Genomic DNA, 27591 nt, shown 5'->3' with positions numbered 1-27591 from the left:
ATGGAAACGATGGAGAACAAATCTATTCTAGAAGAACTTCTGATAAAAAAATCTCAGCAGAAGAAAAAAATATCCCCAAATAATTACAAAGAACGGCTCTTTGTTCTGACAAAAACAAGCCTTTCTTACTATGAATATGACAAAGAGGCGAGTTACTGATTTCTTATAATGCAAGGACTCTCTTGGGTCTTTGACCTCTTAAAAAATCCCTCCTCTTTTTATTGGTAGTAGTTTTATGGGCCACTTATTCTCTACCTTATTTTCTTCACCTTATTTTCTTAGAAAAAAGGACACAGAAAAGGGTTGATTGACATTAAGAAAATTCGATGTGCTGAGACAGTGAATGTTGAGGAGCACACTCCTCCTGAAAGGCAACATCCCTTCCAGGTAAGGATGGCAAATTCAGCTTTGCAGGGTGGTTTCTATAATTTCAGTGTCATAGAATGTCTTGCAGTTCTGCAGAGGCATCCAAAAGCTCACATCAGTTAGGGAATTTCAGTGGAGCTAGCTAACAAACTTCAATGACGATTCCTCCTTCTGCACAGAATAGGATCTGGAGTTAGGTGGCAGGGTATAGTTCTTTAATTTGGGGGGGGGCATGGCCACACCTTCTGCAAACGTCCCTTTCTACTGTTATTAGGAAGTGCTTTAGGGAAAAGTGGTATGATTTGGCTAAAACTAGGAAAAGTCTGCTAGTGGGGCTTCTGTATTCAACTAAGGGCCCGCCTATTTTTCTCCTATAATTTGAATTGTGGTACTGCAGAAGAGCATCAGGTTTGGATCGTGGAGGGTCCAAGTTCCAATTATGCTTTGGAGATTTGAGGGGAGATTGTCCCTTGCTAAGAGGCCCAAAAATCACTTTTCAAGTGGTGGTTCTCTTATATTAGACAGAGAGAGAACAACTGTCCCTATTAATTTTAGCACAGCATCTTTTCCAGTGTCTGTTCCTCTTGTTTCTCATTCTCTCTTCCTACACCCCTTCACTCCCTCCTTTTAAGATTGCAAGCCCTTTGGTATAAGAAACTGTTGTTTGTTTTTTCCCTGTTCTGTAAATCATTTCAGGAACTTTTTGTGGAAAAGTGGTAAATATCCTAAGTAAATAAATAAATTGTTCCACCTGCTACTCACAGACTTGCTCTCAGCATCCATATTCTGTACACAACCTCCTTTCATATTGCCCTTTGGCCCTCATCATCCTAACTCATGTTGTGATTCATACTAACTCACACTAACTCTTTCGTCCTATTCACATGTTATGATCAACACACATACAATCTGTGTAGAGTGTACACTTGCAGATCTGTACACATGTACATTTATTCACACATTGTATGGAACACAAGTACATGTTAATGGAACTGCTCCCAGGGAATTGGTGGGAACGAGCAATGTTAGGTTTGTGGGGTGGGGGGACTGATTGATTGATTAAGTGTCATCAAGTCAGTGTCGACTCTTAGCGACCACATAGATAGATTCTCTCCTGGATGATCTGTCTTCAACTTGGCCTTTAAGGTCTCTCAGTGGAACATTCATTGCTGTCATAATCGAGTCCATCCACCTCTTCTCCTCTTTCCTTCAACTTTCCCCAGAATTATAGACTTCTCAAGGGAGCTGGGTTTTCACACAATGTTTCCAATGTATGCTAGTTTGAGCCTGGTCATGTGTGTCTTGAGTGAAAATTCTGGATTGATTTGTTCTATGATCCATTTGTTTGTTTTCCTGGCTGTCCATGGTATCCTCAAAAGTCTTCTCCAGCACCAAAGTTCAAAAGTGTTAATACTTTTTCTATCTTGTTTCTTCAAAGTCCAGTTTTCGCATCCATAGGGTGTCAGGGGAAAACCATTGTCTGTATGATTCTAATCTTTGTAGATATAGACATGTCACCGCATCTAAATATCCTTTCCAAGGCCTTCATTGCAATCCTATCAAGTGCTAGTCTGCGGCTTATTTCTTGACTGCTGGATCCTTTACTGTTGACGGTTGATCCTAAAAGGCAGAAGCTATCCACCACTTCAATGTCTTCATTATCAATTCTGAGGCTGGTTGTTGTACCCTTTGTCATTAGTTTAGTCTTCTTCACATTTAATGTACATCCCTCCCAGGAACACACACTCCGCCATGATGAGGCAGCATAGCAGGATTTTTGGGGTGGGTGGGTGGGGGGGAGGGAATTAGCTAACTTGAAATGGAGCAGTCTCATCTTCAGAATAAATTTGTGTGCACAAATTGTGTGCACAATTTTGTGTGTTTTGTGATTTATTTGTGTATAAAGGTGTGTTCTTTGTGTGTATACAAATGACAAAGCAACAGAAGTGGACAAAACAACAGTGGCAACTAAGGGCCTAGCTAGACGGGACCATAGAGATCTGTGGTAGAATCTCCTGTATACATGCTATATATTTTAGCATATAGCAGCTGGATGGGGAGGGCACTCACTTCACTTAGGGGCCACAGTACTGAAGGAATGGTGTTTTACCCATTTTCCCAGCACCATTTTCCTGGTGAAAATCCCCTCCCCAATATTGCTATTTGCACCTAGTATGGGAAAATTTTACTTTCTTCTAAAGATGAAAATAGTAGTGGGAGAGGGGAAAACAGCACAAAAGGAGAAGGTTATTACTCCCTCCTCAAATTCCCATTATGTTGTATTCTATCTGGTAATCTTTTGCAGTTTGTTTGTTTGGAGGAGGAGTCAGAAAGGAAAAGGGAGGGGAAGGAGAAGTAAAAAATGGAGTTGTTGCTGAAAAAACCTTTAGTTAAATCTGCATATGATTTCCTTGTGTGTATGAGGGAAGGAAGTCACCTTAAGTGGTGCAGCGAGGAAATGCTTGACTAACAAGCAGAAGGTTGCTGGTTCAAATCCCTGCTGGTATGTTTCCCAGACTGTGGGAAAGACCTCTATCGAGCAGCAGCAATACAGGAAGATGCCGAAAGGCATTATCTCATACTGTGTGGGTAGAGGCAATGGTAAACCCCTCCTGTATTCTTCCAAAGAAAAACACAGGGTTCTGTGGGTATGAGTAAAAATCGACTTGATGGCACACTTTACCTTTATGAGGGAAGGAGCTATAAAGCACTTTGGAATCCTCAAACCTTTTATAGAAACAGATTCTGGGATTCAGATCCAGTTCAGACCAATTTTGCAAATATACATACACAAATCAATTTTGCAAACCTTAAATTGTCTTTTTTCTCCTGTTCTTTTGTTCTAAAATGGGCTTAATTGTCTATATATAATTGTTTGCACATGGCAGTAATGAAATCTACCTCTTATATGATCCATTCCTCAAACTGAACAGAGAACCTTTTTACAACATAGCACCTGGCATGACAGCAGTACATTTAAGCTATGGTTATTTAAGTGCATTGTAACTGCAGAACTGATTTTTCATATCCTTAGATTGTGTACAAAGGTGGTCTACTGTATGTTTTCACTGCAGATGAAGAGAGTCGAATACGATGGTTGGAAGCACTGCATAAAGGTACAAAGTGTTGTATGAATCTAACCGCGAAATCCTAAGCATGTTTATTCAGAAGTAAGTCCCTCTGTGTTCAATGGGACTTGTGTTCTAGTAAATATATTTCGGATTTGATAAAAAATCTGTGATAAAATGTATCTCACCCATAAGTAACTAGACAGTTTCTTTTTAAAAAGTTTGTACATTTGTGGTTTGCACTCTTTCTGTGATCCGGAACTACTTTTTCCAACATTACTTTTTCAAGTTTAGATTCAGGTGGCCTCATCAGCCAAAGAGAAGAAAACTCTTGATACAAATATCTTTGCCTTTATGATTCTAATAAATTATAAATTATACCACCCTGAGCCATTTTTGGAAGGGCAGTATATAAATCAAATAAATAAATAATAATATGCTATGTGACCAAGTGCATGGAACTTATGATTGGCTCCAGCCAGAAGTTTCCAGAGAGAAACAGGTGCAATCTAGACAAGAGAGATGGAAAGGGTATTCCCTTAGTTAGGGGCAGTGGTGTCGTGCAGCAGGGACAGGCAGGAAGCAAGCAGGAAGCAATCCTGGTACTTTCTCCCCTCCAGGGTCTGAGCAGGGACGCAAAGCCCTTGGTTTCCTATGTGGAAATAATAAGCTGCACTTGCTATTCCAACAGTTTAGTACCATTCTTCCTGTCTTAGGTACATAGGAATCAGCCTTATACTGAGTCAGACTCTCAGTGTTGTCTACACTGACTGGCTTTCAGTCAGTGGTTTCAGGAAGGTTTCAGGTAGGCGTCTCCCCCAGCTCTACCTGGTGATGCTTCCAAAGACTGAACCTGGGACCTTCTGCATGCAAGTCCTATAGTGGACTAGGGTCAGGATGTCCTAAAATGAATGACAGGAAATGTCCACTAAAATGCACTGGTTCCTTCCAAATGGCCATTCATTCTAGCACATTCTCTAGAGTGTACATGATCCTTGACTTCTTGTAAGAGAACCCACCCCTATTATTGCATCTATTCAAGTGAGGGGTGTGGCCATTGGGCATGGCTATCAGGGTGGGTGTGGCTATGGGAGCTGTCATGGAGTGCACCTGCACTTCTGAATTTGTGGCTACATCCCTTAGCAGGGCTTTACTCCAATGGAGGAAGGGAGAGGCAGGCACACTCTCCAGGGCAGGAACACCAGCACCTATATTCCTCAGATTCTTCAGGATGCTCAGATACATACAGGTTGGACTGAGGCAATTCCTGCAAGCCTCAAGTCCGTAACATGACTTAAGAAGAAAAATTTTCTGCAGCTAAAGTAAAAAGGTCTTACTCTGTGAAACATATATGAGTGTAAGAAAAGAATTTGGAATTTCTATTTCATTTTTTATTTGCTGATGAGTTTGTACAAAATAACTTGAACGTGTTTCTTTTAAAATAAAAATATATGCCTATGTGGATTTAATTTAAGTCTGGTCTCTGCTAAATAAACCATGCCTACTTCTCATTCGAATCTGGGTGCTTTCCAGACAAGCTGCTCAACAGCAGCAAAATGCCTCCATTCAGGCAAGTCGCATTCGAATGTAAACAGCAGGGGGAGCAAGTCTTGCAGAAACTAACAACCTGAAAAAACAGCAACCTTTTAATGCTGTATATACGGCATCCTAGCTCTATATCACAGCAGTTAAATTCAAAACAAGGCATTGGAAATATGAACGGCACCCTGCTGTCCATGTAGGGGTGTGGTGTCACAACGCAGGAATTGTGGAGGCACACTTCTGTGATACGACATAACCCCGTTGCAGGGTCTAGAAAACGCCCTGTAGAGGAATAGAAAGAAAACTTCTGTGTTATAACTGCTTTTGCCCAGTGAGACTCCCATGAGTTGGAACCATCTCATAGTCATCATACAGTGAGGTATCCTGGGCAGGATGTGTAAGTGGAAAGAGCAGATGCTGTAAGTTAAATGTACCTAAGCAATCATGTAACTGTCTACAGTGTCAGCTTTGGATAAAGATAAGGCATTTACAATGGTTGCAGAGACATAAATGAGGTACCAGATAAAACCACAGATCATATAGGACTGCAGAACAATTATTGTTTTACTATCCCCTCCCTCGACAGAAAAATTTTACTTGCTGAGGTCCAGAAATTTGGGACTTTGGCCATGGTGTCTGGGGGTGATGGGAGTTGTACTCCAATAACTTCTGGGGACCCAAGGTTGGGAATCCCTTTTTTAGGAGATCATTGTTTAACAGTAGCAAAAATAATCTGTATCTTTTCTCTCCTCCCCCACCCCCGCCCATGCTTTCCAGAGATTAAGGACAACACAGAGTTGCTAAACAAGTATCACAAAGGATTCTTTTCTAGTGGGAAGTTCCTCTGCTGTAATCAGACTTGCAAAGCAGCTCCTGGATGCACAGTATGGGAGAAATGTAATGTACTGTTTCATTGCTTTGCTTACTTTGTATATTGGAAGTTTGACCCTTTTCATTGCATGTTTATGGTCGGCGAACTATAAGTTGTTTATGTTCTCAATAAGCTCAGTCTGTTCTTCTTTGCAGTAGGTGCTTGATTTCACATAGCATCTTCTCATTGTGCTATTTAAGAACAACATTGTCACTCAAATCCTAACCATGTTTAACAGAAAGTAAAGGCATTTCTTTAATGTGAATGGAAGAGCTAAAAGATTCTTTCAGGAGATAAACAGTGGGCAGAAGAAGTGTGCTTAACCCTTCTCACACCTGCCAATTATCTTGCACAGGATTTTCCTCACTCCACCCCAGCTATTTTTCATTCCTGCAGTAGGTCTTCTTTCAGTGTCAGAGCACACTGGGAGCAAAACAGTAACACGAAAAAGGGCCAGAGACAGAGTGATATTTCTGTGGGAGAGTCAGCAGGCACAGGAAAAGTTAACCATCTGAACCCATCTGATGAGTCTTCTCTGCAAAGTCATTATCATGATGAGACAAACAAAAGGCATGAACCCCATTTTTGTTTCATAACATGTAGTTCCACCCTGAGTCACATGGATATGAATGGGCCTTACTTTCAAATAAGAGTGCTTAAGATTGCATTTGCAACCTGAAGTAGGAATGGGCACGAACCTGTTCCAAGGCCCTTTTACAGGTCTCCGAACAGGTTCGAACACTTGGGGGAGGGGGGTTAAAAGTCCGAAGGTGGGGGGGTCTCACTTTAAGGGCTGGGAAGGGTGCACTTACCACTCCCCTTGCTTCCCCCCCACCGCATGCTCGGTGTTGGTAAAAAGCTTTCGGGGCGGCAGTGTCTCTCCCTGCCGCCCCTTCCCCCTCTTTGGCAGGAAGTGGCCGGAAGTACCAGGCACGTGTGCACATGTCACACGCACACGTCACGATCATGCACACCCGTCTGCCGTGCATGTGTGACATGCACACACGCGCCCAGTACTTCCGGCCACTTCTGGCCAAAGAGAGGGAAGGGTGGCAGGGAAGTACACTGCCGCCCCAAAAGCTTTTACCAACACCGAGCGCTGGCAGGGGGAAAGTGGGGGGAGGGGTAAGTGCACCCTCCCCCGCCCTTAAAGTGAGACCCCCCACCCCGTCGAGCCACCCCTGCCCAGTTGCATGCACATCCCTAACCTGAAGTATGCAATTGGCAAAAACAAATAGCAAATTCAACTTTCACCCATAATGTACTACAATTGTGTTTAGGGCAGGAGTTCTTAACCTTTTTTGCACCTACAGACACCACCCCCGCCACAATCCTTAAGTATTACCCCTGGACACCTACCCTGTTGATATAATATTTTTCCATAAGGCTTCGGTTTTTAAAAAAGAAAGGAGAAAAGTCTCAAGGTGGTTGTTCTCAATAACTTTTATTCTGGTTCACCAGGGATCAAATTAAATTCAGTACAGCAAAGATTTTCCATTGACCCTGGACCTACCCCATGGACCCCAGGTTAAGAATCCCTGGTTTAGGGTCTGAGCAGCTATACCTTGGGGAAATTGCGGGGAATTAGACTAAAGGTACAATCTACTGGGGGTGAAAGGTCCATGCATGCCTCTTGTGGCCTCTTCAGCTTTCTATCTTCTTTGGTACATATTATTTATGCTATGAGCTCAAGTAAGGCCTAATTGTCACTGATTTGGTAAGCCTGTGTATGTGCTGTATCATTTCTGTTTTTATTTTATTTCATTTATGTTTATATCTTGCCCCTCCAGTACATTACTGCTTGCGGGAGCTCACAAAGACAATAAAACAGATAAGACAATACAAAATTAATAAAATTCAGTTAAAAACTACACCCAGTTAAAATCAGTTTTACAGACTGACATAAGAACAGCCCTGCTGGATCAGGCCCAAGGCCCATCTAGTCCAGCATCCTGTTTCACACAGTGGCCCACCAGATGCTGCTGGAAGACTACAGGCAGGAGTTGAGGGCATGCCCTCCCTCCTGCTGTTACTGTTGTTACTCCCCTGCAACTGGCACTCAGAGGCATCCTATAGCCCTCCAACTAGTAGCTGATGATAGACCTCTCCTCCATGAAGTTATCCAAACCCCTCTTAAAGCCATCCAGGTTGTTGGCTGTCACCACATCTTGTGGCAGAGAATTCCACAAGTTGATTATGCATTGTGTGAAAAAGTACTTCCATTTGTTGGTCCTAAATTTCCTGGCAATCAATGTCATGGGATGACCCCTGGTTCTAGTGTTATGTGAAAGGGAGAAGAATTTCTCTCTCTCTACACCATGCATGATTGTATAGACCTCTATCATGTCTCCCCACAGTCGTCTTTTTTCTAAACTAAATAGTCCCAGGTGTAGTCTTACCTCATAAGGAAGGTGCTTTAGACCCCTGATCATCTTAGTTGCCCTCTTCTGCACCTTTTCCAGTTCTACAATGTCCTTGACAAAGAATAAAAAAATGAAAAAGCATCTTTAAAAAGATGGGTTTTCAATTATTTCAATCAATCAGTCTTTATTGACACGATCACAGACCAGCAAATATCAATTATTTGCCAGAGGCAGGGATCATAGTGAAACCCAGAGGCAGGGATCGTAGTGAAGCTCATCTGGTAGATGACTGCAAAGTTGAAGGCCACAACTGAAAGGGCCATGTCTTCAGTCCTCACCAACCAAAAGGCAGATGAGGGCTCACATGATTTAAATGTTGTCCATTCCTTGTATATGGACAAGTAGTATACTGGAGAGGAGGATTCTAGCCTAGCTTTCCCCACAACTTACTTGCTTTCTGTGTGTAGATATGTTTATTCATGAGAGAGTGGTCTACCTGCATACAGTTCAGGCAGGAGTTTCCATCACTACAGGTATGTGCCTGATTTACAATGAGCTGGATGGAAGGTGAGAACCAGGACAGGGGAGGCACGGATAGACTTCTCTTTCCCCATATAGGCTATAGGGGAAATGGGGTTTTATTGAACTCTTCCGGTGATCCCTAATCACCTAGGAAATTGTGCATTCCTGGAAATGAATTGTGCCCTTAAGCTGCAAATTTCTGGGTTTACAATGTGAAAATAAATCCATTAGTAGGAGTTAAATATTTAGTTTTGATGTTTCCTTTGAAGACTATAATCTCAGAGCTTTTTAAATGAGAGACTCCATTAAAAAATGTTGCCTTGATTTCTTTTCAGTTATGTAGTATAGTGCAGGAGGAGTAAAAATAATGCCCTGCTGTTTAAAGAGTTGGCATTTTTATTCAGAAATTTCAGTGACCTGACGTATTTTCCAAAACAAATTAGCTGCATGCAAATATTGTACTCAGTTCCTGTTCTTAATGCTGTTTTGTTGCCAGTTTATTTCTACAGTGAGTGACTGACATACTGCACAATGCTATGTCAGCTTAGTAATGTTGCATGCACACTTGTGCAAATGATGTTACATAAGAGTAAGTCAATTAGAAACAATAGACTTACTCATGTGTAATACCATTTGCACAACTTGTGTGCATACAACAATTAGGGTTGTGCATTTTCACCGTTTTATTATTTATTTATTTATTTATTCTATTTCTATACCGCCCTTCCAAAAATGGCTCATGGCGTTTACACAGAGAAATAACAAATAAATAAGATGGACCCCTGTCCCCAGAGGGCTCACAATCTAAAAAGAAACATAAGATAGACACCAGCAACAGTCACTGGAGGTACTGTGCTGGGGGTGGAGAGGGCCAGTTACTCTCCCCCTGCTAAATAAAGAGAATCATCACGTTAAAAGGTGCCTCTTTGCCAAGTTAGCAGGGGTTTTGTTTTTGGCCCGAATCCAAAACACTCCCATTTTGTTCTTTGTTTGAAATAAACCAATCCAAAAGACCCCAATTTTGTTCTTTGTTCGAAATTGCAAAATCTGAATCCGAAATGTTTTGTATTTTTAAAAATGGCCATGGAAGAACTAGTGGGTGGAGGTGGTAGTGCCCAATGGGTGGAAGCTACCATCCAAATTTCAGAGGAATTGGGAAAAGGGCTGGTTTTTGGTGAATTTTTGAAGTTTAAGATTTTTCCATTAGGGAATCATGGAGGTTTCAGAAAAAGTATAGCTTCACATCAGGGTGGGGGTGGTAAGGGGTGGCCCAGAGCAGAGTAGGATGGGTGGTAGTGCCCAGTGGGGGCAAGGAAGCTTCCACAACTTTTTCAAAGGAATTGGGCAAAGGGCTGATTTTTGGTGATTTTTTTGACCCACGCTTCACTGCTGCAACCCCGATCCCATGCTCCACTGCTGCAACCCCGATCCCATGCTCCACTGCTGCAACCCCGATCCCATGCTCCACTGCTGCAACCCCGATCCCATGCTCCACTGCTGCAACCCCCGACCCCACGCTCCACTGCTGCAACTCTGAACCCACTCTCCACTGCTGCAACCCCTGACCCCACGCTCCACTGCTGCAACCCCTGACCCCACGCTCCGCTGCTGCAACCCCTGACCCCACGCTCCGCTGCTGCAACCCCTGACCCCACGCTCCGCTGCTGCAACCCCTGACCCCACGCTCCGCTGCTGCAACCCCTGACCCCATGCTCCGCTGCTGCAACCCCTGACCCCACGCTCCACTGCTGCAACCCCCGACCCCACGCTCCACTGCTGCAACCCCCGACCCCACGCTCCACTGCTGCAACCCTGACCCCACGCTCCACTGCTGCAACCCCCAAGCCCACGCTCCACTGCTGCAGCCCCCAACCCATGCTCCACTGCTGCAACCCCTGACCCCACATTCCACTGCTACCACCTCCACTGCTGCAACCCCAGACCCCATGCTCCACTGCTGCAACCCACAGACTTTTTTTCAACACATCAACAACAATAGCCAGCTTTCCAAAGCAAGATCACACAGATGCAGCAGAACAACAAACCATCCTAGGCAGGCAGGCAGGCATTTGAATTGCATTATATATACAGTATATACATATAAATTGTAACTAAATAGGGAGCAGTAAGGGAACAGAGAGACACAATAACTATAGCTACACAATAGCTAGATTCTCCCACACAGAATCCCTGTTTAAACTTCCTCTAAACTAAACCACATTTTAAATTCAATTGCGGCCCCAAACCCTCCTCCAGCTTGCCTCCCCACTCACTCAGGACACTGGTGGCTGTTGGCTGGCACAGGGCACAGTCAGGCAGTGATTCTCTCAAGGGGTGGGGGGGGGGAATCTTCTGGAACAAAAAATGCAAGCAATGCAGCAGCAGATTAATCCATTCCCAGACTGGTACTCAATAGCCATAGGAGGCTTGCATGCTGGGCTCAGGCTGGCAGCAAGGCAAGCATGGCATCATGGGATCATGAGTTTAGACATGCAATGCAAAATTAGTCTTTTTTCTCTCTCTCTTGAATGAGGTACCCAGAAAGGCAGAAGCAAGCTAGTACCTTGTTGATGAATTGAACCAAACTCCCCCGCAAAAAAGCAATCAGCCCAGACAGAGTGGAAACAGGGCACTGTTTGTTAGAGCTGGCAATGGTTAATCAGAATTTCTTAGCACATAATTGCATCACAATAGAACACATTCCAAGGAAATGAGCTGCCTCAGGGATGCTGTGCCTGATTTCTGCATATCTTATCTTCTGCTAAGCTCTTCTTGACAGACATTCACTGCCTCTCTAGTTGCTGCTGTCAGAAGACCAAAGGTCTGAAGAACAAAACAACAAAACTTCGGCTCCAAAATAGGGTCAGTTCAATTTGTATACAAAAAAAATTGTTTTTATTTTTTTTATTTTGATTTGTATACAAAAATCCAAAAATGCCATTTTCAGACACAAGATGTTTCGTTGCCCAATCGAAATGCACAAACCTATACAACATTACTAGACTGATGTACTGTTGCACAATATGTCAGCCAGTATGTGGAGTAAAAAACTCATAATGTATAATAAATGCCATTTATGTTTAAGGTTTTTAAAGGGGGCAGGGGAGGAGCTAGGCTAATCTTGCTTCAAATGTAAAATCATAAGAATTGCTTTGCTAGAGCAGATCAAATCTTTCCAACAACGACACACACTAAAATATGTCACTTGTCCCCTGCATCTGATACTTACAGGTATGCTGCCTCCATTAATAAATATTCCCCACGAAGAAGAATTTATTCTGATCATCACAATAATAATAATTTTTCACTGTGAGAGGCAAATTACACGTTGCATGCAAATAGGTGTAACAGAGCCCCAGTGTTGTTGGGTTTTTGTGTGTGTGTGTGTGTGGTTTTTTTTGGTTGGCTCTGCTGGTGATCCTGTTGATGCCCTGGTGGAGAATTGGAACAGCAAACTCACCAGGGCAGTAGACATGATCTTTCCTAAGCGTCCTCTCCGACCCGCTTCAAAATTGGCCCCTTGGAATAGAGAAGAACTACAGGGGCTGAAGCGACAAGGTAGACGACTGGAACGCAAGTAGAAGAAGACTCAACTCAAATCTGACAGATTACAAAATAGAGCACATTTGACGATCTATTCTCTGGAAATACGGATGATAAAGAAGCGAATCTTTTCAGCCCTTATTGCATCCACAAGTTCACATCCAGCAGAGTTGTTCAGGGTTGTGAGAGGGCTAGTAAGTGTCCCTCCTCCCTTGAATCAGAATTTGGAACTATCTGTTACCCGCTGTGACCTATTTAATGATTTTTTTGGTGGATAAATTCTCTCGTATTCGGACTGACTTGGATTTAGACCCCACAATTATTGCAGAGTCTGAATTGGAGGTGTCCAGTGACTAGGGATGTGCATTTCGTTTTGGATACAAAACGTTTTGTGCACAAAATAGGTCATTTCAGCTGTTTTGTAGCCAAAACAAAACACCCAGTGCTCAAAACAGAAAATTTTGTAGCCAAAAAAAAATGTCCCTGTTTTGGATACAAAACGTTTTGTTGTTTCGACTGTTTTGGAACTCCATTTTGCAATCGCAAAAAGTCTTTCTCCTTCAGTCTCCATTTTGAGTTTTGACATCTGTTTGAATTTCCAGCCCTTCCAGCCCGCAGATTGGCCAGCGAAAGCATGGGCTGATCTGCTGGCAATTGCCTCCTTATTCCTTTTAAGCAAATTTAAGGGTAAATTTTACCCTCATTGGCTAGTGGGGCAGTGTGCATTTACCCTCATTGGCCAGTGGGGCAGTGTGCATTTCATTGTTGTTGTTTCATACTGTTGTGTGTAGATCAATTGCATTTTGGGCAGGGGGGGATGTAGATGTGCGTTACCTTTGGAAATCTGCCTGATTTTTTCCAAAGCTCTGCTGTTGTTGATGTGTGATGTTGATGTTATTTGGGGAGGATTTGGGGCAGAGAGAGGGCTTTGGGGCAGAAGAGTGGTTCATGTAGTAGTGCCCCAATGGGTGCCTGCTGCCACCCAGATTCCAAAGGAATTGGGGAAAGGGCTGATTTTTTAAAGAATTTCTAAAGTTGACATGTCTTTGGGGCAGATTAGGGGCAGAAAGGGGGCCTGAGGGGAAAAACAGTGGGTTGGGTGGCAGTGCCCCAAGGGATTCCAAAGGAATGGGGCAAAGGGCTGATTTCTTAGGAATTGCTGAAGTTTACGCTTCTTTAAGGTTCCCCCCCCCCCAGGGAATAATGGAGGTTTCAGAAGACCCATAACTCCACCTGGGGGGCACTGGGGTGGCCGGGAGTGAGTGGTGGTGTAGTGCACACAGGGTGCCAACCACCCCCATGGGTTGCTAACCCATGGGGTGCTGGGTTCTGTTATTTCTGAGGTGTTCTGTGTGTAGATTCTCTGGTAGCATCTGAGATTTTCAACGACAAACCATGAATCCACTCTCATATGCTACCAGAGAATTTGAATTCTACACTCAAAACATCTCAGAAACAACAGAACCCAGTACCCCATGGGTTAGCAACCCAGGGGGGTGGCTGGCACCCTATGTGCTCTATACCACCACTCACTCTGGGCCACCCTGGTGCCCCCCAAGTGCAGTTATGGGGCAGGAATTATGGAGGTTCATCATTCCCTATGGGGAAGAACTTTACAGACGCGCAAACTCCATTACATCTTTAAAAATCAGCCCTCTGCCCAATTCCTTTGAAATAATTCTAGCAGCTTCCTTGCCCCCACTCGGCACTACCACCCACCATACTCTGCTCTGGGTCACCCCTCCCCCCCCAAAATGAAGCTATATTTTTGCTGAAACCTCCATTCTTCCCTATGGGGAAAATCCTATATTCAAAAATTCACCAAAAATCAGCCCTTTGCCCAATTCTTCTGAAATTTGGGTGGTAGTTTCCACCCATTGGGAACTACCACTCCCACCCACTAGTTTTTCCCTGTGGCCATTTTAAAAAATCCAAAACATTTCGGATTCGGATTTTGCAATTTCGAGCAAAGAACAAAACTGGGGTGTTTCAGATTGGCTGATTTCAAAGAACAAAATGGGGGTGTTTCAGATTTGGGCAAAAAAAAACCAGGGGGGGGGGAACCAAAACGCACAACTCTACCAGTGACTCCTCTTACATGGTCAGGCTGGATCAGTTTCAGTTTGTGACTTGTGAGGATGTGGACAAGCTGCTTGGAGCGATGTAGCCTACCACCTGTTCTCTTGTCCCTTGCTCGACGTGGCTAATACTATCTGGCAGGGAGGTTGTTGTAGAAGGCCTAGTAGAGATCATAAATGCTTCTCTGAGGGAGGGCAGGATGCCTCCTTGCCTTAATGAGGTAATTATTAGACCACTTCTGAAGAAGCCTGTCTGAAGAAGCCAACCTTCGGTGGCTGGGCAAGGTAATTGAGAGGGTGGTGGCCTCCCAACTCCAGGCAGTCTTGGATGAAACTGATTATCTAGACCCATTTCAGACAGGCTTTTGGGTGGGCTATGGGGTGAAGACTGCCTTGGTCGGCCTGATGGATGATCTCCAATTGGGAATTGACAGAGGAAGTGTGACTCTGTTGGTCCTCTTGGATCTTTCGGCGGCTTTCAATACTATCGACCATAGTATCCTTCTGGAGTATCTGAGGGAGTTGAGGGTGGGAGGCACTGCTTTGCAGTAGTTCAACTCTTACCTCTTGGGCAGATTCCAGATGGTGTCCCTCAGGGACTGTTCTTCAAAAACTGAACTTCAGTGTGGTGTCCCTCAGGGCTCCGTCTTGTTTCCGGTGTTGTTTAACATCTACATGAAACCACTGGGAGAGATCATCAGGGGATTTGGAGTGGGGTGTTATCAGTATGCTGATGACACCCAAATCTTTTTCTCCATGTCAACATCATAACCTCCCTAAATGCCTGCCTGGAGGCAGTGGTGGGCTGGATGAGAGAAAACAAGCTGAGGCTGAATCTAGATAAGACGGAGGCACTTATTGTGTGTGGTCAGAACTCGGGAGATGATTTTGATCTGCCAGTTCTGGATGGGTTCACACCTCCCCAGAAGGAACAGGTACACAGTCTTGAGGTGCTTCTGGACACAAACCTCTCCCTGGTGTCCCAGGTTGAGGCAGTGGCCAGAGATGCCTTTTACCAGCTTCAGCTGATATACTGGCTATGTCCATTTCTGGAGATAAATGACATCAGAACAGTAGTACATCTGCTGGTCACCTCCTGATTATGGTAATGCGCTCTATGTGGGGCTGCCTTTGTACATAGCCCGGAAACTGCAGTTAGTCCAGAATGTGGCAGCCAGGTTGGTCTCTGGGTAATCTCGGAGAGACCATATCACTCCTATCTTAAAAGATCAACACTAGTTGCCAAACCAATAAGTTTCCGGGCAAAATACAAGGTTTGGGTTATAACCTATAGCTTTTAATTAGATATTGTTTCAATTGTGTTTTTAATAATTTTAACATTTAAAATTTTAATTGTTGTAATATTTTAATCTTTTTATCGGTTGTTCTTATTGTTTTGTTTTAAACTGCCCAGAGACTAGCATTTTGGGAGGTATACAAATGTGTTAAATAAATAAATAATAAATAAATACTGTAGTTCACCCTGTGTACTCTAGTCCTTCTATCATAATCAGAGCTGTGGGGTTACCCAAAGTCTATTTGTGGGTGCAGATTTGGGACATGAAATTCATCCAGCGTTTTCTGTTGTTCTTGATGTAGACTCCAGTCCACATGGTGCAAGCAGTGCAGTGAAGCCACTCCCTTCCATACCAGGAGAACTGGTGAGTCTTAAATAAATTTAAGTTGTCTGTAGAGTCTGATGTGCTGCTAAATCCTACTGAAAGATCAGTAGGATGCTCCTGGCAAAAAGAGAGGCCCTTGACTCGCCTCTTTCATTGGAGATAAACAGTATGTATGAAAATTGTATCTTTTTATCGCATAACCAGTCATAGATTATTATCTCTGATGGGTAGAGTTCATTTCCATAGAGAAATGTAGTGAACTGTGCATGGCCCCAGCAGAAGGGTGTGGCCTTATTGCTTTGGAATCCCTTCTTTGTATTGACACAGTTAGTCCTCTTAGAAAAAAAGAATCTTCTGGGCGTTTCTCACACAGGGTTTTAGCTCGCATCTAATCCAAAATGGAGCATATGTGTTCACAAATTGGCCAGATTTAACCTAAAGTCCCTGCGAACTCTTGGGGTATTTCACACATGATTCAGGTTTTTCATTGTGGGTTAGAGTGCAGCCCAATTTATATACAGGGTTAAAAAAATCCACTTTTTGTGTCAGTTATTTTGGGCAACTTTGAACTCGCAGTAAATTCCTGGTAAAGCCTGCTGTGTGAAAAACACCCTGGGCCATTCCAGTTTGCAGCTTCTTTCCTTATAGCTGGTGCAGCAAAGAAGGCCCAGCATAAGGTGAAAGATTCTGAACATCTGGATTCTGGAGATCAGGAACACAGGAACAGAATTCCCAAATCCTGTAGTCTAGATGCAGTCTTAGGAAACAAGCTCTTGACTGTACAAACAAGTTCTCAGGCAGAATGGCCCAGGACAATGACTGACTGACATTACCTAACTTGTCTTTTAATTTCAATGGGATGACTTTGAGTAATTTTCCTCATCATGTCAATCACTATTTTTTTGAGGCAGCAACTATCAATGCTTGTTGCTTGACATATACGTTGTGGGCTTAATTTAGTTTCTGCTTAAAAATTTCTTTGAACTCACAAATACTATGGTTAAAGATTTTTCAAAGGATGGGCTGTTTTTCAATGTATACTTAAAAAAACTAAGCATATACTCATCCACCTCTTTAAGGGACTGAGTTGCTACTTTCAATTAACACTCCATTTTGACCTGCAAACTCTCTCTGATGACTTTTGGACAAGCATTACTTTGTCTTGTGAGATTACCAATCATGCAAATCAGGTGAACAGACTTTACAATTAGACATGAAGATCATTTTAATTAACTTTGTTTTCAGGGGCAGTTCTGGAAAGCAAAAAATTAAAAAATATATTAAAGTAATATATGACAGTACTCAGAAGATCCATGATGAAACACAAAATAAATGAGTTATTGTTAGAAAAGTAGTAACATACTGAAGAATTGGATCAGAAACATGACAATATCATCAAGTAACAGATTAGAGTTACCTGCTACTATGCATTCTAGAGATGCCATCAAATTGACAAGGTTCATAACACATACTACGTGTGTGTGCATAATTCTGAAAAGATGAGGATTCATAGTTCTCCCAGCAACACAAACAAGTGAAATGCTGCTTATAGCATCTCTTCTCTCTCCCATCAGCATTTGGAACCTAATGAATACCACTAGTATTTCCATCTCATTGCCAAAGTGGAATTTTATGAAAAAAGGCCATATCTAGATGATTGCATGAATTGTTCTGCCACCACCACTTACCACACAAGCAGGATCAACCAACTGGGGGCATGGAGTGGGGATTGGCCAGGCCTGAGTTGATGGGTTTTTTGTGGGGTAGGGAGGAGTTGTTTTTGACCAATAGCCAGGACAATAATTGGGCAATGCTAGGCTCCCTATGCCCCTCACCACATCATTTTTTTAAAAAAGTAGAAACCTTTTGATGAAGGGGCCACTTTGGGGCTGGGCTCCACCCCAGGCTTACCCGCAAACTGCTATGCTGTACTCCAAAATTACAGCATGTTTCACTCTGAGCTGTGCCCATTCCTGGTCTCCTCAAAGGACCAGATTTTTTATTTTGACAACTGGCAGTCCTATACCCAAGAAAGCATGATGAACAGATTCCATTCTTAACTGCTATTATTAGAATAATAGTAGTTAATTCTTATAATAAAGTTGTGGACTCACAGAGCCATATGTCCTATCTACACTACAAACTTGTCAATTTTAGACAACTTTTAAAAGCCATGTTTTCCTCAAAGAATCCTGGAAACTCTAGGCTGAAGTACTGATAATTCTCTGGTAACTGCCCCCCACCCCGTCCCACCAGCATGGCAGGGTACCACCACAGAATCAGCAAACAAGGAAACAATCACCAGTAGGGGTGTGCACAAAACCGGAAAATCCAATTCGGTTCAAGTAGAACCAGACTCGAATTGGGTCCAGTCCAGTTCTATGCACACTAGAGCCGGGCCCAGTCCAGCTCGAGTACAAACCAATTCGGGCCTGGCTTGAGCGGGAAGGGAAACTAAATTAAAACAAAAAACAAAAAATTGGCTGAGGTTTCCCCTCCCTCCATAGGCATCCCCCTGGTCTCTAATGGCCCATTTGGGGCAGTTTTCAGCCCGTTCTGAGCCTCTATGCACTGGTGAAGGCCATTTTGAAGGCCTCCACTGCACATGCACACTGGCCATCTGTATGGCCAGGTCAACCGGCCACACAGATGGCCAGGTCAACCGGCCACACAGACAGCCAGTGCGCATATGTGGCAACCTCCAAAATGGCCACCACCAGTTCACAGAGGCCCGAAATGGGCCATTGGAGATCAGGGTGAGGGGGGAACTCAGCAGTCCCACCCCACCCCCACCCCACCCCCGCATGGCCATGACAGCATCCCCAAAGCCTCGCAATGGCAGTAAGTCCACCATTTGGGGGGTATTTCTTTTAAAAACAGTACCAGTCTGGCAGGTTCGCCTTGACCTCGAACCAAACCAGGCCTAGTCCGGTTCGAGAGTGAGCCCTGGAGCTGGATCAGTTTGAGTGGCAAGCCAGTTCAACCTCGATCCAGTTCACACATCCCTAGTCCCCAGCCAATTTGAAGGCAAAGACAGAGCATAGAATAATGGAATGTTCACATTGGAAGGGACCTTGGAGGCCTTCTTGTCAAGACCCCCACTTGGTGCAGGAAACTGCTACAACATCTCTGATAGATGGCTGTCCAGACTCTGAAAACCTCCAATGAATGCTCTGGCATTTTTAATAGCAAAGTGGCTTCTTTACATCTATTGAGCTTGTCACCATGCATTTATGTCACCATGCATTAAATAAAAGAAGCCTAAATGTGTAATGCAATGCCTCTGTGGAATTTCCTTAGAACAGAGTGCCTAATGGTGTTTTAAAGCCTCCTTTTGCGTGATTGACCCCATACTAGTTTATGAATAGCAAACAGTAAACAAAAGGATCACATTATGAACTTCTCCCTTCATAATCTTGACTCCTTTATAGACTTGAACTTTTCTCCACCCAATTAACAGTTGTGTTATAGCCAAATGAAATGTGAGTCACATCATTAGCCATGACATGCTTGCTTTCTCTTATGTAAATAGCCTGTGCAAGGTGTTGCAGAGTGTGTTTTGTCTGTGGGGAGTACAGAGCAAACACCAGTGAAAGATTTTTTTAAGATAACTTTACTTGTGAGACAAAGGCACTCAGAGATCAGTACAGAAGTTGTTGACTCATACACAAAGGAACAGGAACAAACAAGAACAGGAAAGAGAATAGAAACGCCTAGCTACTCTGAGCTAGCCTAACCAATACAGAGGAACCTATAATGCCCCCTCTGGCCTTATAATAGATTACATGCAAACTATACAGCAAGCGAAGCCACAGCTGTTGCATATCCTAACACAGGGGACCTAGTCTGGATCAGGACCATGGGAAGGTAGGGGTCTTTGACCGTACCACCCCATTCTCACAGTCTGGATTGATCCTCCCTCATGTGAGTTGCTTACAGGAAAAGGCTTTTATTTGAGCCAATTGGAGCTTTTCTTGTTTAAATAGATGGGCCCCATCTGCCTTGGGACTGCAACGGGGGGCTAGGGTTAAAGCCTCACTACCCCCCCTTTCTGGGTATGGGGCCCTTGCATGACTTATTTACACAAGAAAAAGAAAGCATGTTAGATCTTATTGTGTTGGCCAACATCACGTCTAATCCAGCTCTACGTTCCCTTTAATCTAAAGTATTTTGCTGCCTGAACATTATTTGTTCTCTGTAAATAGTGTCAGGTTGTGAAGACTGACAGCTGAAGCCATTGGCTCTCTTTGATCTTACCAGCTAGTGTAGTAACTAGTCTTAGTGGCCTCCTTCAGTACTCACTCTATGTACTAGGTCCAGTGCTAGTTTTTTGGATGTGAACATAAACGGGCGAAATTCCTACTGACTGAAGGTGAAAGGGCCCTGGCAGAAAGGCATAGAACGGGGGATTTTTTCCTACTAGTATTGTAGGAGTTGTAAAATCTTCCACTCTGCTAGGGCCCTTTGCCCTTTCTTTCTTTCAGTCAGCCTGCATAATCCTGGTATCCTATTGGATAGGCCCCACTCACAGTTTATTGGGAACAGTGTGATAGGCTGCTGCCCCCCATCCCCAAACATGCAAAATGCCAAGCAGTTTTTCTTGTCCCCTCATCTTCCTGTCTCAGACCCCTTTCTGAATCTGCGAGGTGTGCAAAGCATGCTGAACAGCTTTTTCCATGCCCTCAGCCCAGCCTGCTCTGCCAGCCTACCCTCCCTCCCTTCCTGGCCAGGGCTTACTTTTTCTTGTAGCATCTTTTTCTCTCTGCTACAATCTCCCCCTCCTCCTTTGAAAAGGGCATTTGGGCCAGTAGAGTACTGGCCTCAAATTCCACAACGGCAGCTCCTAAATAAAAACAGTGCTCTTGTGTAAATATATGTGTAGAATCGAACATGATTTCAAGCCAGAGTGTCTGACTCAATTTAGATGAATCAAAACACCTTTTGTCATTGTGTTCACAAACTTGAATCTTGGGCTCCTACTCTCCCCCTTTTCCTTCTTCACACACAAAGAAAGGAAGGCCGCATTCATACGTAACAGATAACTGCAGTTAAAGGTGGCTGAGGTTTTGATTTAGAACTCCAAATTGCTTGGCAGACGGCCACCAAACTATGGCCCACCAAACCCCAGATGCAGGAGAAGAGAGCCCTTCCCCGCTGCTCGGCCTCCAAGGCCGATCCCAGCAAGCTCCATGGCCAGACTGTGGACAAAATGTTACCGCATCAGCAGGTCAGCCGCGATTGGCCATGATCTCGAAGGGGGCATGCCGAACACGATCGTGCATTTTCGGAGCGCACCTCCCAGTCACAGCAGGGAAAGGGCATTTCGAGCTCTTTAAGCTCTGCAATGCCAGCACTTCTTCTGCCACTGATGGCACCGCCCCCCCCCACAAGTAGCCCCACACCCTGAAAGCACCACACAAGCACCAATTCTTTGGCAGTTTTGAGACCTGGGATGGGGGTGGGGTTCCGCTTTCAATATGAGGGGGGAGGGGGAAATCCACATTTGCTAGTATGGGATATGCAGATAGGAGAGGGCAAATGATGCTGGTGTGTGTGTGTGGGGGGGGGTTGTCCCAACATAATCAAGGAGGATGTCACAAGGGGTGACCCCGGCAAAGCAGTCCATGCAGAACCATCCAAAATCCGCTATCTGGCAACTTGCTGCTGAGTGGGTTAGCCCTCTCATGATAATATTCTCAGGAATAGTCCCCACATTCATACTGGGAATATGTGCTGTGCCTGCTGAAGGGCATTTCTCACCCTGTGGTCTGTGAGGTCACAAGTTGAGCCAGCTCACTTAACTATTAATGAACCCAGGGGGTGCTTTAGTGGGGCCCCCAACTCTCTATGATAAAATTAGAACTGGTTCTCCACTACCTCCCTCTCCCTAAATCCCTCTGAAGCCTTGCAGGAGCGGGGATCTCTGAAGGAGATCCTGACACCCTATGTGCCATTGCCTGGCTACATGCACAGACGTGGAGTGAACCAATGGGATGTACATTTACACAAATCCAAAAATCCCAGGTCCACTCTGTCTGCGCACTGTATGCAGATCAGCAGGCACAGGGAATCATGGGAAAGGGCACTTTCCTCTTCTCTCCTGACCACAGGGCAGCAGGGGTGCACTGTGCACATGTGCAGACAGCCAGGCAGAGGGCTTGTTTCCACTGCAGTTTGGCCGCTGTCCCTAGGATCAGGAAAGCAGTCTCTGGGATACCCCTGCCCACCATTTCCCACACACAGTGCAGTGGGAGAAAGGATGCCCAATTCTCAGCTGCCCTAGGATGGCGGCAGCACCCCTGGGGGCACAGGAAGGAGGTGAACATGTCCACATGGGCAGGTGGGCAGACTGTCAGGTGGTACATTTTTGCAGCAGCATGGGTGCTGTCCCAGTGATGTGGAAAGCTGTCTCTGGGGTACTCCACCCGATGGCTGCCACCAACAAAGCAATCTTGCTCTATTTAGACCCCCAGTGGCCTGACACTCTCATGAGAGGGCTGTCAGTGGGAGAAGGGGATGCTTCGCCATCACATAATATTGGTGATTGTGGTTGGCTCTTCTTTCCCCTTCCCTTGGATGGTTCTTCTCATGAGTTGTCATGAGCACCTTCTCATGAGCACCTTCCTTATGAGGCTAGGCTACAGCATCTGGGGCTCTTTACCTTGGAAAAAAGGTGGCTGAGACATGATCGAAATGTATAAAATTATGCATGGAGTGGAAAGGGTAGATTGAGAGAAATTTTTCTCTCATACCACTAGAACCAGGGGTCACCCCATGAAACTGAAGATTGGGAAATTTAGGACTGACAAGCGCAAGTACTTTTTCACACAGTGCATAATTAATCTATGGAATTCCTTGCCATGGGATGTGGTGATGGCCACCAGCTTGGATGGCTTTAAAAGGGGTTTAGACAGATTCATGGAAGACAGGTCTATCAATGGCTACTAGTCTGATGACTGTGGGCCATGTCCAGCTTCAGAGGCACGATGCCTCTAAATACCAGTTGCAGGGTAGCAACAGCAGGAGAGAGGGCATGCACATACCTCTTGCCTGTGGGCTCCCCAGAAGCATCAGTTGGGCCACTGTGTGAAACAGGATGCTGGACTAGATGGACCTTGTGCCTAATCCAGCAGGGCTGTTCTTATTGTTCTTATGAGTTGTGGGGGGGTATCTCCGTGGCCTGGCACTCTCTTGAGCTGCAGTTTGACCACTGATGGTAGAGCACTGCTGATCCAGCTGCCTGGTCCTGCTCATGAGTAAGCCAAGGGACTGCACATTTTCTCCCAGGGTGGGGGCTGGGCCCCCTCTCCCAACCTTTCTGTTGAAAAGACAGAACTTGGCTGCTCCAGAATCCCTGCCTGAGGCAGCCCCTCTAACCCATAGAGGATTCTCCCCCCGCCCCCGAATATGTGCTTCCCACCCTGTTCATGCCCTTTGCTGTTCATGCCCTGTTCATGCTGGCTATCCCTGCAATGAGGGGATACCTGAAATGCCAGAGCATACCTGCTTGCATGGATGGTGTATACCTGCTTGCATTGCCACAGGGGTTGGGCACGGAGCTTTGAACCCGTTCAAATTTCCCGGCTCTGGCCTGGCATGGTGCCATATGCAGATCTCCCAGTGTGGGGATTTCTGGGAGAGGAGAACCCCAACTTCCAGCTGGCCCAAGACATTGGGCTTGCCCTTCGGGGCCACAGGTGCACATCCCCACATGGGCTGGCGGGCTGGCAGGGCGCAGGGTTTAACAGCAGCTTGGTGACAATCAGAGAGACCGGGATAGGTCTCCAGCATGGTGATGGCCATTTCCCATACAACAGGGATGCCATCCCATGCATTTGCACTTAGTCCTCACAGATGGTACTTCTCAGGAGCAAGACTTAGGGAGCAAATATCCCCACCTGAGGGAGGGGCTGGCTGCCCCCTCCCCAACCTATATGTGAAAAGAATAGAACTTTCCTGCTCCAGGTTCCCTACTTGCGGCTGCCTTTTAAACCTGACTATGGGCAACCCACCCACCCTGGTAAAATGTTTTCTGCCCTACTACGCTACGATACGGTGCCCTGCTTATGCTGTCACCTGGAGTGTTTGTGTTTGTGAACATACATGACTGTTGCTCTCTTCTTAGGGAGCAAAGAACTCACTGCCCATCCTGTCATCCCAGATCCTCTGCCTACCACATGCCAGGTGGGGGGAGCAAGTGACAGAATGAGAATCAGGGATGCCCAACCCCTGCGTAACTCTGCAGCTTGACAAGTCTGGGATGAGCCACAGTCGCCCTGTGGCCAGGCAACTCCATAGCTGCGTAGCTGACGGGAGGGGCGGGGCTGGTTTTCCTAAGCAGCTGCCAGCACCGAAAGCATGGAGCAGCCATGTTCTCATGTGGGTCTGTACTGCTGCCTCTATGATTATGGTTTGAAAATCCCAAACCACGGTTATAGCTGCGTCAGCGCTCAGACATAACGCATCGGTGGCCAAACCATCGGTCTCGGCAGCGAACTTTAGATAACCCAAGATTCAAATCGGAGTTTGGCAGGGCAAACCACAGGACGCTTTCACCCCATAACCGCAGTTTCGTGCATTTGGGCGTAATGGAGTTACAACCCCGGCCATGTTTAACTGTGGTTAGACAACTGAATGCGTCCGAAATTTAAAGCTTCCCAGTGTAGTTCATTTATGCAAATCAGATTTATTTAACAAACCAGAATATCAATACAGAAATAGGTTGTGATTTGAACAAGCTGGGAAATGGCAATTTGTTACAAACTGTGACAGAACATCTTGTATGTCCTCCCACAAGGACATATAAAACACAAAGGGGAGCAAGCAAACAACCCTGTGACTTGCTGCAGCTTGTGCATGCAGCAAAGAAACCATGGTTTTTCTTTACATCTGAGGAAGCTGCCATATACTGAGTCAGACCATTGGTCTATCTAGCTCAGTATTGTCTACACCGGGGATCCTCAATGTCGGGCCCCCAGATGTTCTTGGACTTCAGTTCCCATAATCCCCAGCCCCAGTGGCCTTTGGTTGGGGATTATGGGAGTTGAAGTCCAAGAACATCTGGGGGCCCAACGTTGAGGATCCCTGGTCTACACAGACTGGCAGCGGCTTTTCCAAGGTTGCAGGCAGGAAACTCTCTCAACCCTTACTTGTAGCTCCTTGAGTTTAGCCAATAGCCAAACATGAAGCAAATTAATATATTACTTATTGGCCAGTATAAATGTTTATGCACACTATTCCCCCCCACAAAAAAAAACAACCACACACAGCTAAGGGCAATCCTGTGCACACTTTCTTGGGAGTAGATCCTTTTGGATTCCTTGGGAATTACTCAGGAGTGGAGCCACTATAGCGTGAACGGGTTGAAAGAACCTGGGCAGCCACACTCAGGGGCCGTGCATCGTGCCCCAGCCATGCAAGGGGTGTGGCTAGGGAGGCTGCTGGCAGTGGGCTGAACCCGGGCCGCCGCTGGCCTCCCTACGCTACTGGACTTACTTGCCTATTTGCTCGCACTTGCCTATTTATGTTTAAGATCCTTGGCCATTAAATGTTACGTAACTATAATTTTAAAAGTTTCATTTATGCATACCTAGAGTTTGTGAACCCTTTTTAAATAGAGATGAGGGGGAACTCCCCGTTCAATACATTCTTGGTTGCTTGACTTCAAGTTCTCATAGTAAAACAAACTTCAAATGCTGGTTTCTTTATTTACATGTAGGTTCTACCTTTCAAGGCTATTTAAGGATTATTGAGATAATGTATGTGAAGTGCTTGTTTTATAGCTGCTTCCTACATAAACACAAAGCAATCTTATGTTTGTTTAACTATACTTTGTTCAGAAACAACTGCATTTTTTTACTCCTCCTTTCCCTCACTTTTCTTTCTGACTCTACCCCACACACTCTACAGGATCCCCACAGGGACAAACGTCTAATTAATAAACATAAAAGATTGCTAGATAGAATACAACACATCCCTCCCCTTTATAACAAACAGAACTGAATTCATTAAAAATTTGGTGATGAAGTATTTTAAGTGGTCTCCTGTCATGCACACTTTTCCTAATTCTTGGGGTCTCTGGCACAGGAGCTTTTAGTGATTTGTTTTTTGATACAGAGAATTGTCTATCACTTTCATCAGCCTCATCTGTGAGGCCAAAACTGGAGGCAAGATAAAATTCCTCTCCAGTTTCTTTCTTGAGATCAGACTCCCTTTCCTCTTTTCTCATAGCATGCATGCTTGAAAGTCTCAAACTGTTCAATTTCTTTCCATCATCCACGATGTCAGAATCTCCTCAGATTTCGATTATTTGTTTTGGTCCAGAATATTGGGAACATCTCTTTCTCACTTTATAAGGCAGCTGTAATTGAACAAAGTACCCCACCTGAAATGCTTGAAATCTGTTTCTGATCCACATGGAGTTTATATTTGTGTTGCTTCTCCCTCACTTGATCACGAATATCTGCATCCTCTGGGTGAGATGGCATGGAAAGCCCTATCTGTTGTTGACATTGGGCAAGTTTTGTGGCAGCTTTGCATCCTCTCAGTAGTTCAAAAGGTGATTTTCCTATAGTAGAATGAGGAGTAGTTTGATAAGCAAATACAATTTCACTGATTTCCTCCTTCCAGGGTTGTTATTGTTGCACAGTAGCCAGTTGTAAACATTATTTCACTAATCTGTTCATTCTTTCCACTAAGTCACTCCCTCAAGGATAGAGCAAACCAATAGTCTTGTGTTTTATCCCATGTTATGCAAGTATTGCTCCATTTCAAATGTGGTAAGCTGTGCCCCATTATCAGTCACTAGTTCTTTAGGAAGACCTTCCTTCGTAAAAGCTGCCTCAACGAACTGGATCACCTATATGTAGTAATGTTGTCAGCAAATGAAACTTCTGGACACCTGGAATAGTAATCCACCATCACAGTAAAAAACCCTTAGTTTTGTGTGTTGCTTATCAAAAAGCCCCATTATATCCAGAGTAGGTTTTTCCCGGGGATCATTGAGATACTCTACTGGAGTCAAGGGGGTGGCAAAAGTCTTCTAAGACTTATCAGATACAGCCCAAGCCATACAGTGCCTGATAACGTTTTCAATGTGTATGTCCATACCTGCCCACCAAAAACTTTCTCAGATTTTCTTTTAGTCAAGCTCATGCCCAGGTGATGCCCTTCATGGGCAATTTTGATCATTTTTCCTTTTAAGGAGGTTGACACCACCAAATGATCAGCCCTCAGCACCAGCTCATTGAGAAGGGACAGCTCACTTGTTACATGCATGTATAGTTGAAGATGTTCAGGTACCTTGTTTTTGCATGGCCATCATTAGTTATGTATGGTTTAAGTTCAGTAAGCCTTTGATCAGCGCTGAGGGCCGCTTTCCATTCAGAAGACATGATCACTCCATGAGTGGATGAAGCTATTTGCCCTGTTTGCACGCCTTCATCCTCTTCTTCTGGGATCTCTTCTTGGCTTGGAAGTGGAAGTCAAGATAAACCATCTGTATTCTGAAGACCTGGAAGATATTCCACCTGGAAATCAAAGTCCATACAGGTGAAACTCGGAAAATTAGAATATAGTGCAAAAGTCCATTAATTTCAGTAATGCAAATTAAAAGGT

General features: G+C 44.6%; 1 protein-coding gene across 1 annotated transcript in view; it reads left to right on the top strand.

Annotated features, from left to right (window-relative positions):
* BMX (BMX non-receptor tyrosine kinase) overlaps positions 1 to 27591 on the top strand; it is a 52961-nt gene continuing 25370 nt past the window's right edge. Inside the window, exons 1-5 of the mRNA XM_053308929.1 lie at positions 1 to 147; positions 283 to 387; positions 3401 to 3482; positions 5754 to 5873; positions 15953 to 16014. Coding sequence (XP_053164904.1) covers positions 1 to 147; positions 283 to 387; positions 3401 to 3482; positions 5754 to 5873; positions 15953 to 16014 — 516 coding nt within the window. The remainder of the gene's footprint in view (positions 148 to 282; positions 388 to 3400; positions 3483 to 5753; positions 5874 to 15952; positions 16015 to 27591) is intronic.

Source organism: Hemicordylus capensis, chromosome 3 (genome assembly GCF_027244095.1).
Source record: "Hemicordylus capensis ecotype Gifberg chromosome 3, rHemCap1.1.pri, whole genome shotgun sequence".
Taxonomy (NCBI): domain Eukaryota; kingdom Metazoa; phylum Chordata; class Lepidosauria; order Squamata; family Cordylidae; genus Hemicordylus; species Hemicordylus capensis.
The sequence above is the reverse complement of the archived record's forward strand: the minus strand, read 5'-3'. Positions and strand labels throughout refer to the sequence as shown.